The 22429-nt window shown below is 37.7% G+C and overlaps 1 protein-coding gene across 1 annotated transcript in view; it reads left to right on the top strand.

The window, feature by feature from the left end:
* Positions 1 to 7901: 7901 nt before the first annotated feature.
* Positions 7902 to 22429, top strand: part of LOC113244793 (zinc finger protein 770) — a 65322-nt gene continuing 50794 nt past the window's right edge. The window contains exons 1-4 of the mRNA XM_026484419.4: positions 7902 to 8024; positions 14462 to 14546; positions 15863 to 15989; positions 17245 to 17337. Coding sequence (XP_026340204.2) covers positions 14538 to 14546; positions 15863 to 15989; positions 17245 to 17337 — 229 coding nt within the window. The 5' untranslated portion in view covers positions 7902 to 8024; positions 14462 to 14537. The remainder of the gene's footprint in view (positions 8025 to 14461; positions 14547 to 15862; positions 15990 to 17244; positions 17338 to 22429) is intronic.

The raw sequence follows: 22429 nt of genomic DNA on the forward strand, positions 1-22429 counted from the left end.
TGCCAACACTTGTTATTAAATTTCTTTTTTATTACAATCATCCTAATGCATGTATGCATAGGGTATGAAGTAGTATCTCACAGTTTTGACTTGCATTTTCCTGGTGACTGGTGATGTTGAGCATTTTTTCATGTCCTTATTGGTCATTTATATATTTTCTTTGCAGAAATGTCAATTCAGATACTTTGCCCATTTTAAAACTGAGTTATTTGTCTTTTTCTTATTGAATGGTAAACATTCTTTATACTGAGTTTTGGATTTAGGAAATGTGAGTCCTCCATCTTTGTTCTTTTTCAAGATTATTTAGCTATTCTAGCTATTCTTGTATTAAATATAAATTTTCATATCAGCTTGTCGATTTACCAAGGAAGCCAGATGAGATTTTTATCAGGATTGCACTGAATGTGTAGATCAGTTTGGGAAATGATGCCACTCTAACAATGTTGTTATGAACCATGCTGTGATGAACTTGGAGGTGCATATATCTTTTCCAGTTAGTGTTTTCATTTTCTTCAGATAAAGAGCCAGAAGTTGATTTGCCGGATCATATGGTAGTTCAAATTTTAATTTATTGAGGAATCTCCATACTGTTTTCCATAGTGGCTACATCAATTTACCTTTTCACCAACAGTATACAAGGGTTACTATTTCTCCACAGCCTTGCCAACTCTTATTAAATCTCTTGTCTTTCTGATAATAGACATTCTAATTGGTGTGAGGTGATAATGTTGTTTTAACTTGTATTTACCTGATGATTAATGATGTTGAGCATCTTTTCATATACCTATTGGCTATCTGTATGTCTTCTTTGGAAAAATGTCTATTCAGCTCTTCTACCTGGTTTTTTTTTTTTTTTTTAAGATTTTATTTATTCATTCGACAGAGAGAGAGACAGCCAGCGAGAGAGGGAACACAAGCAGGGGGAGTGGGAGAGGAAGAAGCAGGCTCACAGCGGAGGAGCCCGATGTGGGGCTCGATCCCACAACGCCAGGATCACGCCCTGAGCTGAAGGCAAACGCTCAACCGCTGTGCCACCCAGGCGCCCCTACCTGGTTTTTAATCAGATTGTTTTGTATTTTTGCTATTGAGTTGTATGAGTTCTTTATATATTTTGGATATTAACCCCTTATTCAGTATATGACTTGCACATATTTTCTCCCGTTCAGTAGGTTGCCTTTTCCTTTTCCTTTTTTTTTTTTTAATGATTTCTTTGCTGTGTTGAAGCTTTTTAGTTTGATGTAGTCCCAATAGTTTATTTTTGCTGTTGTTGCCTTTGCTTTTGGAGTCAGATACAAAAAAATATCACTAAGACTGATGTCAAGCTTAGCACCTATGCTTCCTCTTAGGAGTTTTGTGGTTTCCCACTTATGTTCAAGTTTTTAATCCATTTTGAGTTAGTATTTGTGTATGGTGTAATATAGTGGTCCAGTTTCATTCTCTTCTGTGTGGCTGTCCAGGTTTTACAACACAAATTTATGGAAGAGACTGTCTTTTCCCCATTGAATATTCTTTGCCCCTTTGTTGTAAGTTAATTGACCATATATATGTGGATTTATTTCTGGGCTCGTTAGTTTGTTCCATTGATCTATGTGTCTGTTTTTATGCCAATATCATACAGTTTTGATTACCATAGCTTTGTAATATAGTTTGAAATCAGGGACCCACTGATTATTTAGGAGCTCATTTTTAATTTTCACATATTTGTGAATTTCCCAAATTTCCTTATCTTATTGGTTTCTAATTTCATTCTATTTTAATCAAAAAACATAATGTGCATTATTTCATCCTTTTAAAAATTTGAGGCTTGTTTCATAACCTAGCCTATGGTCCATCCTGGAGAATGTTCAATGTGTACTTGGGGAGAATATGTATTTCAGAATTGTTGGATGGTATATTCTATAGATGTCTATTAGGTCTAGTTGATTTATAGTGTTGGGCAAATCCTCCATTTCCTTGTTCATCTTCCACCTAGTATTTCTGTACATTATTGAAAATGGGGTACTGTGCCCTCCAACTGTTATTGTTGAATAGTCTATTTCTCTCTTCATTTTTCCCAATTTCTAGGTCATTTATTTTGGTACTCTATTGTTAGGTGCATATATATTTCCTTTTTATTCCTTTTTTAATTTAAATTCCAGTTAGTTAACATACAGTGTAATATTAGTTTCAGGTGTAGGATTTAGTGATTCATCACTTACATGCAACAGTTCATCACTGGCTTATAACACCCAGTGCTCATCACAACATATACTCTCTCTTTTTTTTTTTAAGATTTTATTTATTTATTTGACAGAGAGACAGCCAGCGAGAGCGGGAACACAAGCAGGGGGAGTGGGAGAGGAAGAAGCAGGCTCCCAGCGGAGGAGCCTGATGCGGGGCTCGATCCCAGAACACGGGATCACGCCCTGAGCCGAAGGCAGAAGCTTAACGACTGAGCCACCCAGGTGCCCCACAACATATACTCTCCTTAAGCCCCATCACCCCTTTAATCCATCTCCCCACCACCTCCCCTCCAGCAATCCTCAGGGTGTTCTCTATAGTTAAGAATCTATTTTATAGTTTGCCTCTCTCTTGTCCCCCCTTTGTTCATCTGTTACGTCTCTTAAATTCCACATAGGAGTGAAATCATATGGTTTTTGTCTTTCTCTGACTTATTTCACTTAGCGTAATAGTCTCTAACTCCATCCACATCATTGCAAATGACAAATTTTCATTTTTTGATGGCTGAATAATATTTATATATATATATATATATATATATATATATATATATATATATCTCACATCTTCTTTATTCATTTATCAGTCGATGGACATTTGGACTCTTCACATAATTTGGCTATTGTTTATAATGTTGCTATAAACATAAGAGTGCATGTATCCCTTCAAATCAGTATTTTTTTATCCTTTGGGTAAATACCTAGTAGTGCAATTTCTGGGTCATAGGGTAGTTCTATTTCTAACTTTTTGAAGAAACTCCATACTCTTTTCCAGAGTGGTTACACCAGTTTGCATTCCTACCAACAGTGTAATAGGGTCCCCCTTTCTCCATATCCTCACCAACATCTGTTTTTTCCAGTGTTGTTAATTTTAGCCATTCTGACAGCTGTGAGGTGATGTCTCATCGTAGTTTTGATTTGTATTTTCCTGGTGATGAGGCTGTTGAGCATCTTTTCATGGGTCTGTTAGCCATCTGTATGTCTTCTTTGGAGAAATGTCTATTCATGTCTTCTGCCCATTTTTTAAAATGTTTTTTTATTATATTATGTTAGTCACCATACAGTACATCCATGGTTTCTGATGTAAAGTTCGATGATTCATTAGTTGCGTATAACACCCAGTGCACCATGCAATACATGCCCTCCTTACTACCCATCACAAGCCTATCCCATTCCCCCACCCCCCTCCCCTCTGAAGCCTTCAGTTTGTTTCTCAGAGTCCATAGTCTCTCATGCTTCATTCCCCCTTCTGATTACCCCCCTTTCTTTATCCCTTTCTTCCCCTACTGATCTTCCTAGTTCTTATGTTCCATAGATGAGAGAAATCATATAATTGTCTTTCTCTGCTTGACTTATTTCACTTAGCATTATCTCCTCCAGTGCCGTCCATGTTGCAGCAAATGTTGAGAACTCATTCTTTCTGATAGCTGAGTAATATTCCATTGTATATATGGACCATAACTTCTTAATCCAGTCATCTGTTGAAGGGCAATTTGGTTCCTTCCACGATTTAGCTATTGTGGACAATGCTGCTATGAACATTGGGGTGCATATGGCCCTTCTCTTCACTATGTCTGTCTTTGGGGTAAATACCCCGTAGTGCAATGGCTGGGTCATAGGGTAGCTCAATTTTTAACTTTTTAAGGGACCTCCACACTGTTTTCCAGAGTGTTCTGCCCATTTTTTAACTGGATTATTTGTTTTTTGGGTGTTGAGTTTGGTAAATTCTTTACCAATATTTTTTAGATACTAACCCTTTATCAGATATGTCATTTGCAAATATCTTCTCCCATTTTGAAGGTTGCCTTTTAGTTTTGAATTGTTTTATCTTCCTGATGGATTGACTTTTCATCATTATAAACGATCCCTCTTTTTTCCAGTAACGTTTTTGTTTTAGTCAGTTTTAACAGGTATTAGTATAGTCACTCCAGCTTTATTATGGTTGGTGTTTGCTGATATAGCTTTTTTATAACTTTAACTTTTTTGTGTCTTTGAATTAAAAGTGTATATCATAGACAACATATAGTTGGATCTTTAAAAAAATAGTCTGATAATTAGCTCTTTGCAATCAGTCATTGTTTAATCCATTCACATTAATGTTAGGATATTGTTGAATTTATTGCTACCATTTTACTTTTTGTTTCTTATGTTTTGTTCTTATGTCCTTTTTGTTCCTCTATTAGTCCTTACTTCTTTCTTTTACATTAAGTGAATATTTTCTAACATAAAATTTAAATTATTTTAGTAACTTTTTACCTTTTTTTTAAAGTTATTTTCATAGTGGTTGCTCTAGGCCTTACCATATATACCCTACATTATCAGAATCTACTTTAGATTTAGTCCAGTGAGATATATTTCTGTTATTCCTTTAGAGTTCTATTCCTTCTTCACCCGCTCTGCTCTTTTGTTTGCTATATTGTTATACATATTAGAACTATGTATGCTACAAAGCCAACAATACATTATTTTAGCTATTACTTTATATAATGTTATGTCTGTTCAAGAAGCTGGGTTAAGAAAGGACAAGTATATATTTAATAGAGTTTGCAATATTAATGTTCTTGTTGATCATATATAGTTCTCTTTTGTTCCTGTGGATTCAATATATCACCATTTATCCAGTGTTGTTTCCGTAACCCAATATAGTTTTGCTCCCATTCACTTTCTTTATGCTGTTACTAATAAATATTTTTTTATTTCTGTATGATAGCAGTCCTCAAGTATTATTATGTATATATTGTTTTATTCAATTAGTTTTAATTCAGTAAAGAGAAAAACAGAAAAGAAATATACATTTATATACTTCTATAACTACATTATTATCTTTACTGAGGTTTTTTTTTTAATGTGGATTTGGATTTACTGTATGGAATCACTTGTTTGCAGCCTGAAAAATGTCCTGTTGTATTTATTGTAAGGTGTATCTGCTAGCAAACAAATCTTTCAGTTTTTGTTTATCTTTATTTCACTTTAATTTTTGAAAAATAATTTTGAGGGATATAGGATTCTGCCTTGACTTTTTCTTTCAGCACTTTGAATATGTCATCCTACTGCCTTCTGGCCTCCATTTTTTTCTATTAAAAAGTCGTCTGTAACAACTCAGGAAACAACAAATGTTGGCCAGGATGTGGAGAAAGGGGAACGCTCTTACAGTGTTGGTGGGAATGCAAACTAGTGCAGCCGCTCTGGAAAACAGTAAGGAGGTTCCTCAAAAAGCTAAAAATAGAACTACCCTATGACAGAAATTGCACTACTAGGTATTTATCTAAAGGATACAAAAATACTGATTTGAAGGAGCAAATGCATCCCAGTGGTTATAGCAGCATTATCAACAATAGACAAATTATGGAAAAAGCCCATATGTCCGTCAACCAATGAATGGATAAAGAATATGTGGTATTTTAATATTTTAATTTTTATATTTATAAAGAAACCAACTGAGGGTTGCTGGAGGGGAGATGGGGGGTGAACTAAATGGGTGATGGGTATTAAGGAGGGCACTTATGATGAGCACTGGGTGTTATATGTAAGTGATGAATCATTAAATTCTACTCCTGAAACCAATACTACACTATATGTTAACTAACTTGAATCTAAATAAAAACTTGGAAGAAAAAAATTAAAAATAAAATAAAAAGTCAGTTGTTAACCTAACTGGTGTTCTCTTATACATCACAAATTGGTTTGCTCTTGCTGCTTTTGATATTTTTTCTTTGTGTTTAACTTTCAGTATTTTTATTTTGATATTTCTACCAGGTATATATTGATTGGTTGAAGAAAATGTCATCAAATGTTTGCAGGAAACCCTGTATTTCCTTTAGGAGCAATGGTTTGCTAACTTGGTGTTTGCAACAACTTTATAGAACTTAAGGACTGTGAATAATGAGAATTGATTGTATTATAGACTCTGCAGGCCATTCAGTCTGCATAAGTACTCAATTCTGCCCTTGTAGCTCAAAAGCAGCCATAGACAATGCATACATGAACATGGCTATGGTCCAGTAAAACTTTATTTATGGACGCTGAAATTTGAAATGCATGGTTTTCATACCTCACAAAATATTACTCTTATTTTGATTTTTTAAAACCACTTAAAAAGATAGATATTATTCTTTACTCACTGGCTATGCAACAGGTGGCAGGCCAGATTTGGCCTGCAGGCTGTAGTTTGCCAACCCCTGCTTTTGAATAACTACAATCTAAAATTTTATGTACTAGCTTTATTGTTAGTAATAATATTGGCATTACCACTTTAAACTACTTAATGGCCATTCTAGGCTACTGCAAATATATAAATGTGCTAATATTACTAGGAACCAGGATTTCTAGAGAAAAATTATTAGAGAAAAAAACAAAATATTAAAGGTAAGAATAAAACCTTGTAACATTAAATTTGAGTTAGTAATGTCAGCATGAACTGATACTTTGGGTCTTAAGCAAGTTTCTTGCCCTCCTTTAACAAAGAAGAGTGTTTGATCCAGAACCCAAGATATTTGGCTCCTTAGTCCTGGGTTGTCTGCTCTAGCCATACCGCTTCTCTTTTCTGTAAAGATCTATTTTCTTGGGCGCTTGCGTGGCTCAGTTAGTTAAGGCTTGCCTTCAGCTCAGGTCATGATCTCAAGTTCCTCAGATCCAGTCCCACATCAGGCTCCCTGCTCAGGAAGGAGTCTGCTTCTCCCTTTCCCTCTGCCCACCCCCCTGCTCCTTCTCTCTCTCTCAAATAAATAAATAAAATCTTTTTTTTTAAAAAAAGTTTTTTCTTAGCCTAGGTCTTATTAAATCTTCCCAACAAAGTCCCTTAACACTAAAAGGAACAGCGTACTCTACTAATCTGGAGAAGCAGCATATAAATTACTCCTTGACAGGAATTTCCTTTGAAATCTTATTTTAAAAGTTATGCTTATTTACATTCTTCTCCATAATAAACTTGTGATTAAATGTAAATACCTAATTCTCCAGAAAAATCAGGGTAGTGTTTTTTGGGGTTTTTTTGGGTTTTTTTTCCCACCAAATCCTTCAGTAAAGGTGATGCTCCTTGAAGATGCAACATTCATCTCTCTATTTCAGGACTGAGGAGAGTGAGTATCCTGGTCACATCCAATCAACCTACCTCGTCACACACACCAGAAACACACACTCTCGCCACAAAAGCAGCGCAAACTGAGTGACTCCTATCCACGGTCTGTAGCGAAGGTCTAGGGGGAAAAAAAAAACAACTATCAAAACCGCGCCACCTAAATGTTCAATTACAGACGCGTTCACAGAAACTGTCAAACCCATCATCTCACAGGCTACCACCACATTCTCGGTCCTACACAGTCTGACACACAATTCCAGTCAAAATCTCCTTCAGAAACCACATTCCTGTCCGCGAAGTAGCACCTCTCAAACACAAACCCGCCACACCCAATACAAAAATCGCACCCAGAACCACTCCAAAGACAGACACACAGAGCCATCCGAAGTAGGTCCTACGTAGAGTCACGTTAATGCACATCCCTCTTTAGTTCGCCCGTCGTTCGCCCGCGCGGCGCTCCTGACCTGCGGGGACTCCTCGGGACAAAGGGCTGGGAGCCCCGCCCCCGCTGAAGGCCGCCCAGACCTCCGCCCCGCTCAGCTAGCGGGCGGGTTAGATGCTTGGCTCCCTGGGGCTGGCCGCGCCGGCGCACTCTGTATCGACAGAGCAAGCTCCCAGCAGCCTCTGCGCGCGGCCCGTTAAGCCCCGGGGGCTGTGTATGGACTTGCAGGTTCCGTCCTATTCTCGCTAACGCGGAGCAACACCGTGAGGCAGGCGCGGCACCTCAGGTGAGCAGTCTTGGTTCGCAGCGTTGGTTCCGGCCATCCGTAGGAAAGGTGTTGCGGGCTGGGATTAGGAGAGGGAAGGGAAGCACTGCAGCACCGCAGAGCGTTGCGAACCGCTCACCTCAGGCCCGAGTGTGCGTGAGAACGGCGGTGGTGTAGTTATGTATCTGGGTGACTGTGGGCGTGACGGGGCCCGGGTGTGACATCAGGACTATGTGCAGTTTTGAGGTCGGGACTAATGGGTGATGGCGTTTGTGTGACTGCATTGGGTACGGAGCCTGGACTGTGTGACTCCGACCCTAGCGTCACGGCTGAATCTTCTGCCCTCCAGCCGCTCGCGCCCCCTCCGACCCTCCTCCCCCCAGTCGGATATCTGAGCGCCAGAGAAAAGACTCCCGGCAAAAAGCCTCAGATCCCATCTTGGGAAAGAATGTTAGAACTGAATGTGCCTCCCAGGCTGGCTCCTGGGAGTAACCCCACTGCACTACAGCGTCGGACGCGCGCGCAAACGCAGGCACTAGCACACACACAGCTCTCAGAGGTCCAACTGCAGGTTTCAGAACCACGGAGTTTCCTCCAAGAAACTGCTCTGAGGTCCGATTCCCGTCCCCCACATCCGTGACCCTGGCCTTTCTTTAATACTAGGAAGGGTCAGTAATATTCTCCCTCTTACTCGGTTTATGTGTGGGTGGTTGGTGGGGACAGATGGGGTCGTGGTGTGCCCTAATTTAGCCAGGCTGGGCTGGGCTCCAAGAAAGGCCTGTTGTCCTTAGATTCCCTTCTTCCTCAGTCTTGTCAAACTCTAAGGAAAGGGCTCTGAGAAGGAGGAATGAATTGCTCTTGCCCATTTTAAAAAGTCAAGGTCAAGGGAGTGGGTATTTCCTATTATAATGTGAAATGCATTTTTATTTTTTAGGACATAGGGAGATTTGCTTCCTTCTCCTTAAATGCTCTGTCCACTTAACACTTAGGTTGCCCATCAAGTGCTTATATGCACATATCCGTATGACAGATACTTCCCATTGCTTATATGAGTTTTTTGTTTGTTTTGTTTTTGTTTTAATGTGTAAATCTCTTAGAACAGGGCGCCTGGGTGGCTAGTCAGTTAGGCATCTGCCTTCGGCTGGGGTCGTGATTCCGGAGTCCTGGGGTCATGATTCCGGAGTCCTGGGATCGAGCCGCGGATCGGGCTCCCTGCTCATTGGGGAGCCTGCTTCTCCTGCTTCCTCTGCCTCCTGCTCTCCTTATTTGTGCGCTGTCAAATAAATAAAAATCTTTAAAAAAAAAATCTTAGAACAGCTCCTGATACTTGATAAGTACTTAATAAACATTAGCTATTTATTATGTAATCTGGGGCAATTCCCCATCCACCTTCAATAGATCAGGAAAAATGGAAATACCAAGCTAATTGTGATGGGCATTTCCGAGTTAAAAAAAAAAAAAAAGCTGCTCAAGTGGTCTAAAACAGAAATACCTTTTTTAAAAAGATTATATATATATATATATTTGATAGAGAGAGAGCACAAGCAGGAGGAGCGGCAGGCAGAGGCAGAAGGAGAAGCAGGCTCCCCGCTGAGCAGGGAGCCAGATGCCAGCTCCATCCTGGGATCATGACCTGAGCTGAAGGCAGATGGTTAACCGACTGAGCCACCCAGGCGCCCCTACAACAGAAATTCTTACTCAGAGGTAATTTAAATCCATTTGGGGCTTTCAGAGAACCAGAAACCCCTTGAAATTGTATTTAAATTGTTGTAGATACTTGTTAATATGCCATTTTTCTGGGGAGGAAATCCATAATTTAATGAGATTATCAAACATGATCCTAAAAAGATTTAGATCCACTGGCCTAGAATCAAAGACTGTAATATCTGAGAATGTTCTTTGAGATAACAAAATTAGTGTCTAACAATGGGAAATTATTAAATAAGTCACACTCCATCTATGTGATGCAATTTTATGTCATTAAACATGTGAATCCTGAGAAGGAAAAAAAAGTAAATGATAAATTTTAAGCAAAGTCATATTTTTGAGCAAGATGACTCAGGAAAATTTTAATTTTGTATGAATCCCTTTTAGTAAACCAGGGATTTGTAAGACATTCTGCAAGAATTATATCTAATGTGAAACTTTAATTAGTTATGCAGTGGAGAAAGGCAGAGATAAAGCCTCTATTGTGTACCAAATCCTGTTCTGTCTGCTATGGTATATTCTTATTAAATTTAAGAATGCTGCTTACGTTGATTGTGTTCAGTCACAGAAGAAAGTGAAGGCAGCTGATTGTTTTGGTGAATAACTATTTTGATGTTTGTTTTTCCAAATCTTTTTTCTGTGCACTTGTGTACATTTGTTTCTTTTGTAAAATAGAATCACAAAGATTGATTATTTAAGGAGATAAAGACTCTCCAACACTTTGAAAAGAAATCCAGTACAGTCAGAAGATTTATTACATTGCTATCTGTACAGAGTAAAGAAGAGTACAATGTTCCCCTCTAATTTGAAAAACTTGTAAAAACTTTTAAAGACTAGGATTATGAAAACATTTACTAGGGTAACAAATTATCAAGTAAGATATCTTTTCAGAATCAGAGACTTTTTTTTTTTTTAAGTGATTCAAGGTTGCTCCTAAGTGGAGATTTATAATAACGGGGGGGAGAAAGTGGAAGTAACGATAAATATTCAGACATGTTACACAGAAGAACTTGATCAAATGTTTTTAATGTGTTCAGAATGATACCTTATTAGATCAAATTTCCTGAGTTTTATGATGCCAAATGTTGTCTCTTTGGAGCTGCTAGGAATGGGGAGCAAAAGGGGACTTGCTCTACTTTTGATTTTTTATGAATCTTTTTTGCTAATATTATTAAGAAGAAGTACATTCTCAAACTTAGTTCTAAAATTTAGTGATGTAAGAAACAGTGGTCCTGAAAATCTCAAAAAAGTTTACTATAAGAAGAGGGTGCCTGGGTGGTTCAGTTGGTTAAGCTCTGACTCTTGGTTTTGGCTCAGGTCATCATCTCAGTGTCATGAGATCCAGCCTCACACTGGGCTCATGCTCAGCACAGAGTCTACTTGAGATTCTTTTCTCTACTCTCTCCCATCCCCTCTGCTCCTCCCCCTGCTCTCATTCTCTCTCTTTCTAAAAGAAATAGGTAAATAAAATCTTTAAAAAAAAAAAACTTTAGAAAGGGCATCCTAGTATTAAAAAATTATTAAAGATAATTTATCAAAGAATTAAAGTTTTTTATTCAAGATACTTTTTTAGTACATGGACTATGGGGCATGTAATGTTTTCATTTTATTCATTGCTTATAATAAGGTATTTTAAGTGCTTTATATGTATTATGTTACTTAACTTTCATAACAACTTTATAAAGTAGATACTGCTATTCTCCAGTTTATCTATAAGGAAACAGTGGCACTGAAAACTAACATGTCTGAAATCTCCTAGTTGATAACTGTCAAACCTTAGATTCATATCCTGGATCCTGACAACAAAGCCTGTGTTCTTCATACATGAGAGTCAGTCACCTCCCAACATTGTGGATATTCTTTTTAGTCTGCCTTCTGTACTTGGCAATTTATCATGGATATTTTCTTTCATGAATTAATATGAACTAGTACCGTCATTGTCAATAATTGTGCAATATGCTATCATATTGTGGAACCTAGTTTATTTAGCTGGTTGTCTTACTGTTAGGTACGCTGACTTTTGGTTATAAAATATTCTTTGATGAACTTCCTTGCATATATCTCTTTGTGTACTTTTATAAAAATTTTCTAAGGATAAATTCCTAGAAATCGAATTTCTAGGTTGAATTATCAGACATTTTATAAAGTATTCATAATATGCCTGATCCCATGCTAGTACTTGGGGAATATAGAGTGACTAAAATGACATGGTTGTGATTCTTAAGTTGCTTATTATCTATCAAGGTAGATAACCTTTAGAGAAATAAGACTAAGTATAATATCTGAAGAAGTCAGATAGCACATCTTGGGAGTTCCTGTGAAGAGACATTATCTAATTATAGCAAACACTGTCAGGCTGTGCCAAAAAATAACCAAATCTAGAGGATTTCTGTGTAGGTAAATGGATTTTATGTAATAAGTATTATGCCTTATGGTTTTTATTCTCATGATGTTGATGCAAAATGAGACCAACAGGACAAGAAGATTCAGCAGCTCTTTGGAGGGCATCATAGCTAAAATGACTGGTTCAGAAGCAACATAAATGTATCAGTCAAGAAGTTAAGAAAGACAGCAGCAGTGAAACAAAGCATTAGTTGGGGATGTTTAACCATTCTGTCTAGGCAAAACTCTGACATACATGAACAAACTTACAAATCATAGAGTTGGACAGATATTGGGAACTAGGAGAAAAAAATACAGCAGTTTTTTTCGTCCAAGCTTAAGAGATGACTGCTTTAGAAGTGAGTTTCTTTCACCTATTTGAAGAAAAGCTTCCTATTTACAAAGTTTTAAAAATATATTTCAAGAGTATATATTGGCACATAAAGTTATAAAGTAAATATAAGCAAAAAGAAGAAAATTAAGACCACGATGGGGAAATGAACAATCTTTGCAGATTTTTTTCTGTTGATGCCTCTTAGTGCCTATTTTTGTTGATATATATGAATACTTTACAAATGTATTCATAATGTTCATTTTATTTTTCTGAAGACTACATATCTTGAATATTTTGTATGTCCTTATATATTTTTAAAAGCTTAGCATTTAGTGATTACTAGGCGCATACAAAATATATATGTGTGTATATATATATGTGTATATATATACACATATAGGTCTTTTTGCCCTGCTGTAACAGTATCACAGGTCTCACAACTGTTATTACCTACATTCTCCATTCAGCAACATGTAGTAAACATATTTCCATCTTTCCAATTAAAGATCTATATGATCATTTTTTAAGTGACAAGCTTTTTCACTTGTACTTTATAATTTATTTAATCTGTTTCCTACTGCAGGATATTTAGGTTCTTTCCAGCTTTTTTTCCATTATGATTAATGTCTGTCAGCACACTCTTATATCTTGTGCGCATATTCAGAGTAGAATTAATCCCCACAGCAGAATTTCTGAGTCAGAAGATGTGCATGGTTCAAATGCTGTTTGGACATACTTTTAAATTTACACAGTCTGCAGGTTAGAATATTTGTTTCCTTACAAACTTGTTAATATGGGTATCAGTACTCTTAAAGCGAGATTTAATGTCTTTGGGGGTTTCATGTGTTATTTCTGCTTTTTTAATGAGTCATGCATGCTCATGGAACAAGAGATTCTGGGTAACAGAAACAAGAATTAGAGTTGATTGAGAGCTGACTTTGGTTAGAAAAATAAGGATTACAAATTTAGCTTTGCCACTTAACTGAATTTCTGCAAGTGGTTTTACTTCTTTTAGTGTGAATATTCTAATTATCTATCACATAGATAATTATTATACTACATAGCAATCCTGAAGATCCACTTAATGTATATAAAATACCCATCCTATGAGAGTCTTTGATAAATAGATATGTGTTGTCTACCTGTTGAAAGCATGTATCCACATCTTTTCAGCCTAGGTTATAAGAAAGAATGGCAGGCGCGCCTGGGTGGCTCAGTCGTTAAGTGTCTGCCTTCGGCTCAGGGCGTGATCCCGGAGTTCTGGGATCGAGCCCCGCATCAGGCTCCTCCGCTGGGAGCCTGCTTCTTCCTCTCCCACTCCCCCTGCCTGTGTTCCCTCTCTCACTGGCTGTCTCTCTCTCTGTCAAATAAATAAATAAAATCTAAAAAAAAAGAAAGGAAGGAAAGAAAGAAAGAAAGAAAGAAAGAAAGAAAGAAAGAAAGAAAGAAAGGCAAATAAGATATGCAGGAAAGCAGTGCGGTTGATTCAGACTGAAAAGAGTGATGAGCCCAGAAGATTCTGGAAGTTATTGTCCTGGCTGCAGGCTGGCAGGCCAGCAGGGCTGCCAGTGCAGCAGTTTGACAGTGGTTAGTGACTGCCAGGGTTGGTTCTAATGAATTTCTCTCTTTGTATCTGATGAATCCAAGCACGTCTATGAGGCTTTGAAAGATATTCTTGTTTAGATGATGTGGCCCTTTAGCAGTCCTGGAATTTATTTTTTATTTTCTAAGACTTTATTTTTTTAAGTAATCTGTGCATATAATGTGGGGCTCAAACTTAAAACCAGAGATCAAGAGTTGCACACTCTACTGACTGAGCCAGCCAGGAGCCCCTAGCCCTGGAATTTCTGAGGAGGGATGTGATTTGTCCAGACTCCCTCAAATCTCCTTCAGTGTGTGTGTGTGTGTGTGTGTGTGTGTGTGTGTGTGTGTGTGTGTTGGGAAGGTCAAGGGAGGGGAAAGAACATATGGACTCCAGCCATTTTGGGAGTTCTGAGGCCTGTCTGATCTCATGACCTCCTTTTCCTCTCCCTAGCTCTGGCCTCTGTGAACTCTGCTTCTCCAGACAACTATACCCAAGGAGGACTGACCAGTTCTTGAATTTCTAAACCATGGCCCATGTAAGTTACTGTTTCTTTCTCCTTCTGAAAATACTTTCATGTTAATGTCCTATGAACATTTTTTTTTATCCTGAAACTTCCTACCTGTCAGAGCCTAGGAATCTTCTCCCAGTCCTCCAAATCCAGTGAGGGATGATGCTATTTAGTACAACACCTATCCTATGAGTCCTCTTTCCCCCAGTCATTATTCATGTACTCATTGAAAAAAATTGTTCAGCATCTCCTATATGTGCTCAGTCTTCTGCTAAGAGCTGTAATGGCGAAGTGAAATCACTCGAGGGAGATGTTTGGCCATCTCTTGTGAGTTGATGAAAGAGGATGGGCCCATTTCGCTACTCATGGGGAAACTGGTTGTTTCTGGATTTGAGTTTTCCAAGTATGTAAGATAAGATTTGCTGTTGGTTCGCCTCAGCCTCAATATATGGTGAAATCTCATGTTTTTTAACACTTTTAGGACTGGGCAGAGATGTTGAGTCTTGCATGCAGAGAGATCAAGGATCTCTGGGAATCCCTAAGAGTTGTACACTAGGAACAGGGTTCCATTTGTAGTTGGACAGGATATGCTGCTCTAGAATGATAACTTTGTGATTCTGGGTCACCAGTATCAAGGATCTACGTCCATATCCTCTAAGTCAGGAACAAGACATGCATACAGTGAAGGATGGAAAATGATAACAAGTAGGAAGATCATGCAGATATATAAGTAGTTGTGGACTTTCAGAACTGAGGAGTACCTTAAATATTGTGTATAGACCAAAATGGAAGAATGATTAAGTCATATATATCCCTCACATAGACTATTATACAATTTTTTTAAAGTTCATTAAAGAATCTGTCATAAATGGAAAAATGCTTACAATATGATCTGATTCAATGATGAATTTGGAAGAACTCCTTTAACTGTATTCAGATCCTTTTCTAACAAATATTGTAAGAAAACTTTTTAAAAATCTGTTCTTTAAGGGGAAAGGGTGGAAGAACTCACATTTCTTAAGAATTTATGAGAAGACATATAACAGGCAGAGGCTTATCTACAATATTTTATTTAATTGGAAAACTGATTTTTTTCTTTCCCAGACATGTTTGGATGATCAAGATATGCCAGAGTATTCAAGAGGCTGCACCTGTAGCAACAGGATTCTTCAAGAGCACATAGGCATGCTGCTTCAGGCACACTCATTTCCTAACTCACTATCTTAAAGGCTTCTCATCTAAGCCTTTTTGTTTTCCATAGGGTCCATTTCCTGCAGTATCTCTTCCATCTTAAAAACAAATTTTCTTTAATTTCAAATGTATTATATGGTTTGTCATTGCAGGGATCAGTAATGTTCAATGATGTGTCCATAGTCTTCTCTCAGGAGGAGTGGGAATATCTGGACTTGGAACAGAGGGACTTGTACAGAGATGTAATGTTGGAGAATTACAGCAACTTGGTCTCACTGGGTAAGGTTATCTGCCTCTAGTAACTTAGACCTGTTTGCCGTAATATCTGCTTTTTTTTTTGGAAATTTCAGGAATATCTTTCAAGAAACAAATTTCTGCTCCCTGTTCTCAGTAAATGGTTTGAGCTTTCTTTCTTTGGAAGTGAATACCTTCAGTTAAGCATATTCATCTTCCTCATCCTTAGGTGGGCTTCAGGCCTTCCTTAATGATGAAAAAGGGCTGGATTTGAATATGGCCTTACTTGTGTCAAAGAAATCAGGTTTCACTTGGTGTGTGAACTCAGAATTGCTATAGGTGTTTTATTCGTTGGTATACATGTAAGGAAAATAGCTAGACCCTGGATATCGGTTTTTCGTCTATCAAAAGAACACATAATATTTGCAGTGATAAGTTGGATCAACAGGAATTATTTATAATTCAAGAGAACTCATTCCTTTTGTTAATAAACTTACTCACTTTTACCTGCTTTTATGATTGAAAGTTAAAAATCCAAAAACTTTGCACTTAACATTGTGTGAATATCCTAAGAAATAACAATAACTGCCTCTGGAAGCTTTTTGTTTTCCTCTCAGCAAAATAACAATGACAATAAATAATAGCTAAAATACATTCAACCCTTGAACAACATAGGGGTTAGGGACACAACCCCCTATGTAGTCAAAAAGCTGCATGTAACTTTTGACTCCCCCAAAACTTAACTACTAATAGCTTACTGATAACATAAACAGCTGATTAACACATATTTTGTATGTTATATGTATTATACTGTATTCCTACAATAAAGTGAGCTAGAAAAGAGAAAATGTAAAAAAAAATCCACATATATGTGTATCCATGCAGTTCGGTCTTGCATAGTTCAAGGGTCAACTTTATACATAGTGCTGAGTACATATTCTAGGCAATGTTTAGATATGGATATATGTTAATATAACTGTCACAACAATTGTGTATGATAGGTGCTATTACTCGTCTTACAATTGGGATGTGGCAGACACAGGATTTGAACTCAGGCAGTCTGTGCTCTCAACCACTGTTCCTCTCAAGAAGGATTACTTCTATGAATATAAATTAATCTATTTATTATGTAACCTTAATGTGAATATTTTTTAACCATCTTGCCCTTCTTTGTTCTAAAGGCTTTATCAATTACCATCTGACCTATAGTTAATTAAAAATTTAACCAAGACTGAATCAAAGTAATTTTGAATTTATTTTTTATTTCCATATTACCTTACATTTCTTTGCTTCTAACCAGGATGCTTCATTTCTAAGCCAGATGTGATTTCCTTATTGGAGCAAGGAAAAGAGCCCTGGAAAGTTGTGAGGAAAGGAAGGAGGCAATATCCAGGTGAGTGAGAGCCAATGGAGCAGGGGGAAGTCATCACAGAGGAAACCACCCAACTAGTTAGGGAAGAGGCACATTCTCCTGATATTGCTGAGAAAGTCCTCTTTAAAGGTCCAAGGCCTGGGGCACCTGGCTGGCTCAGCTGGTGAAGCGTGCAAATCTTGATCTTGGATTTGTAAGTTCAAGCCCCACATTGGATATAGAGATTATTTAAAAATAAAATCTTTGTTTTAAAGATTTTATTTATTTGAGAGAGAGAGAGAGAGTGTGTGTGCGCACAAGGGGGGTGAGGGGCAGAGGGAGAAAGAGACTCCCTGCTGAGCAGGGAGCTCGAAGGGGGGAGAGGATCAATCCCAGGACTCCCCGATCATGACCTTAACTGACTGAGCCACCCAGATGCCCTTAAAAAAAAATTAAAAATAAAGGTCCAAGGCCTAATGAGAAAAGGTCTAAGACCTGAGGAGCAAATAAAGGTCTTAGTTAGGGATACAAATAAAACTATTTCTTTATCCCATTTACCATTCTTGTTGTTATTTCAAATTTTCCTCCCCTTTGAAGGGGGCATGGGTGGAGAGGTGCTCTCTTTCCTTATCAACAACCATTCTATATATCTTTTTTGATTTAGCTGCTTTCTTTTGGATTTATAAATAGTACATAAATATATTGACTGACTGACTTATCTACCTATCTCTGATCTGGCCTATCAATATAGTGGTAAACAAAACCAATGAAGTCTCTGTCCCCATGGAATTTACCTTGTAATAAGAGACACATAGTAATTATAAAAAAAATAGAAAATATAATTTCAGGTAATTGAGTTCTATGAAGTAAAATAAGGGAAGAGAAAATGGTGTGGGATGAAAGGCTATTTTAGGTATGGTCTGAAAAACCTTTTTTTGGGAAATAAAAGACTATAAAGAAAAATATGCTTGACATTGTATAATACATGTTTTATCAGCAAAGTTTCATGTGAATTACTCTAGAAAATAGATCCTTAGATCACAGAATATCATTCTTTGCTTTTTTCCACGTGTATATATATATATATATATATTTTTTTTTTTTTTTTTTTTCATATCAGAAAGAAACATGACTGTAATAGACTATAGGGAGAATGATCCCTTGGTTTAGCTTCTACCTCTGTGCTATTTTCATCTCTCTTTGAACATCTTCCTAAAAAAAGATCCTAGGGGCACCTGGGTGGCTCAGTCAGTTACGCGTCTGACTCTTGATTCTCACTCAGGTCTGGATCTCAGGATTGTGAGTTTAAGCTCCACGCTGGGCTCCATGCTGAGCATAAAGCCTACTTAAAAAAATAATTCCTCAAAATTCTCTATATAGAGACATATGTTGTCATTTTGTATTTTGCTCTCTGTACATACAGGTCTGGCTGAGGAGACTCATTTTAGGTTAATAGTTCTTGTTTTCTAACAGGGCCATTTCAGTGCCCACACTGTCTATAATGTTATATCTTCTGACTCACTTTCTACCACAGGAAGGAAAAACACACTTTTTGTCCCAATCCTAACTTACTTTCTTTTTTACATTTAGGTAATTAAATGACATTTACTACTCTTTTTGGGAGGGGGGGGTTATGCCTACTTCTTTTTTTTTTTTTCTTTTTTAATGATTTTTTATTATATTATGTTAGTCACCATACAGTACATCCCCGGTTTCCGATGTAAGGCTCGATGATTCATCAGTTGCGTATAACACCCAGTGCACCATGCAATACGTGCCCTCCTTACTACCCATCACTGGTCTATCCCATTCCCCCACCCCCCTCCCCTCTGAGGCCCTCAGTTTGTTTCTCATAGTCCATAGTCTCTCATGCTTCATTCCAGCTTCTGATTACCCCCCCTTTCTTTATCACTTTTTTCCCCTACTGATCATCCTAGTTCTTATGTTCTATAGATGAGAGAAATCATATGATAGTTATCGTTCTCTGCTTGACTTATTTCACTAAGCATTATCTCCTCCAGTGCTGTCCATTTGCAGCAAATGTTGAGAATTCATTCTTTCTGATAGCTGAGTAATATTCCATTGTATATATGGACCACAACTTCTTAATCCAGTCATCTGATGAAGGGCATCTCGGCTCCTTCCACGATTTAGCTATTGTGGACATTGCTGCTATGAACATTGGGGTGCATATGGCCCTTCTCTTTACTACGTCTGTATCTTTGGGGTAAAAACCCAGTAGCGCAATGGCTGGATCATAGGGTAGCTCAATTTTTAACTTTTTAAGGGACCTCCACAGTGTTTTCCAGAGTGGCTGTACCAACTTGCATTCCCACCAACAATATAGGAGGGATCCCCTTTCTCCACATCCTCTCCAACAATTGTCTCTGGCCTTGTCTATTTTTGCCATTCTAACTGGCGTGAGGTGGTATCTCAGTGTGGTTTTGATTTGAATTTCCCTGATGGCTAATGATTTTGAACATTTTTTCATGTGTCTGTTAGCCATTTGTATGTCTTCATTGTAAAAGTGTCTGTTCATATCTTCTGCCCATTTTTTGATGTGTTTATTTGTTTCTCGTGTATTGAGTTTGAGAAGTTCTTTGTAGATCTTGGATACCAGTCCTTTATCTGTAGTGTCATTTGCAAATATTTTCTCCCATTCTGTGGGCTGCCTCTTAGTTTTTTTGACTGTTTCCTTGGCTGTGCAGAAGCTTTTTATCTTGATGAAGCCCCACAAGTTCATTTTATCTTTTGTTTCTCTTGCCTTTGGGGATGTGTCATGAAAAAGGTTGCTTTGGCCGATGTCGTAGAGGTTGCTGCCTATGTTCTCCTCTAGAATTTTGATGGATTCCTGTCTCATATCGAGGTCTTTCATCCATTCGGAGTTTATTTGTGTGTATGGTGTGAGAGAGTGGTCAAGTTTCATTCTTTTGCATGTAGCTATCCGATTTTCCCAGCACCATTTATTGAAGAGACTGTCTTTTTCCACCGGATGTTTTTTCCTGCTTTATCAAAGATTAGTTGCCCAAAGAGCCGAGGGTCCATTTCTGGGTTCTCTATTCTGTTCCACTGGTCTGTGTGTCTGTTTTTGTGCCAGTACCATGCTGTCTTTGTGATCACAGCTTTGTAGTACAGCTCGAAATCCAGCATTGTGATGCCCCCATCTTTGCTTTTCCTTTTCAACAGTTCCTTGGAGATTCGGGGCCTTTTCTGTTTCCATACAAATTTAAGGATTATTTGTTCCAGTTCTTTGAAAAATGTCCTCGGTATTTTGATTGGGATAGCATTGAAAGTGTAGATTGCTCTGGGTAGCATGGACATTTTAACTATGTTGATTCTTCCGATCCATGAGCATGGAATATCTTTCCATCTTTTTGTGTCTTCCTCAATGTCTTTCAAGAGTGATTTATAGTTTCTAGAATATAGGTCCTTTACGTCTCTGGTTAAGTTAATTCCAAGGTAACGTATGGTTTTTGGTGCTATTGTAAATGGGATGGATTCCCTAATTTCTCTTTCTTTGGTCTTGTTATTCGTGTATAGAAATGCAACTGATTTCTGAGCATTGATTTTGTATCCCGCCACGTTACTGAATTGCTCTATAACTTCTAATAGTTTGGGAGTGGCTTCTTTTGGGTTTTCCATATAGAGTATCATGTCATCTGCGAAGAGAGAGACATTTTGACTTCTTCTTTGCCAATTTGGATACCTTTGATCCCTTTTTGTCGTCTGATTGCTGTTGCAAGGACTTCTAGTACTATGTTGAATAATAGTGGTGAGAGTGGGCATCCTTGTCGTGTTCCTGATCTTAAGGGAAAGGCTTCCAGCTTTTCCCCATTGAGAATAATATTTGCAGTAGGCTTTTCATAGATGGCTTTTATGAGATTGAGAAATGTACCCTCTATTCCTACACTCTGAAGGGTTTTAATCAGGAAAGGATGCTGTATTTTGTCAAATGCTTTTTCGGCATCGATTGAGAGGATCATATGGTTCCTGAGTCTTTTCTTGTTGATATGATGTATCACACTGATAGATTTGCGAATATTGAACCACGCTTGCATCCCAGGTATGAATCCCACTTGATCATGATGGATAATCTTTTTAATGTACTGTTGGATTCTATTAGCAAGTATCTTCTTGAGGATTTTGGCGTCCATATTCATTAGGGAAATCGGTCTGTAATTCTCCTTTTTGAGGGGGTCTTTGCCTGGTTTGGGGATCAAGGTAATATTGGCCTCATAGAATGAATTTGGTAGCTTTCCTTCATTTCTATTTTTTGAAATAGCTTTAGGAGAATAGGTATTATTTCTTCTTTGAATGTTTGGTAGAATTCCCCAGGTAAACCGTCCGGGCCTGGAGTTTTGTTATTTGGAAGGTTGTTTATCACTGACTCAATCTCTTCATAATTAATTGGCCTGTTTAAGAAATCAATTTCTTCCTGTTTCAATCTTGGTAGTTTATAGGTTTCCAGGAAGGATTCCATCTCTTCCAGATTGCTTAGTTTATTGGCATATAGCTGTTGATAAAAATTTCTAATAATCCTTCCAATTTCAATGGTGTTGGTCGTGACCTCTCCTTTTTCATTCATAATTTTAATAATCTGGGTCCTTTCTCTTTTCTTTTGGATAAGTGTTGCCAGTGGTCTGTCAATTTTATTGATTCTCTCAAAGAACCAGCTTCTAGTCCTATTGATCTGCTCTACTGTACTTCTGGTTTCTGATTGATTGATTTCTGCTCTCATTTTGATCAGCTGCTTCCTCATGCGTGGATTAGGCCTGTTCCTCTGTTGCTGTTCTAGCTTCTTGAGGTGAGAATATAAAAACTGCATTTTAGATTTTTCTGTTCTTTTGAGTGAGGTTTGGATGGCTATGTATTTCCCCCTTAGGACTGCCTTTGCAGTATCCCATAGGTTTTGGACCGTTGTGTTTTCATTCTCGTTGGTCTCCATAAATTGTTTAAGTTGATTTTTGATTTCCTGGTTTATCGAGTCATTCCTGAGCAGGATGGTTCTTAGTCTCCAAGTGTTTGAGTTTCTTCCAAATTTTTCCTTGTGGTTGAGTTCCAATTTCAGAGCGTTGTGGTCTGAGAATATGCAGGGGATAATTTCAATCTTTTGGTATCGGTTGAGACCTGTTTT

Source organism: Ursus arctos, unplaced genomic scaffold (genome assembly GCF_023065955.2).
Source record: "Ursus arctos isolate Adak ecotype North America unplaced genomic scaffold, UrsArc2.0 scaffold_19, whole genome shotgun sequence".
NCBI classification, from domain to species: domain Eukaryota; kingdom Metazoa; phylum Chordata; class Mammalia; order Carnivora; family Ursidae; genus Ursus; species Ursus arctos.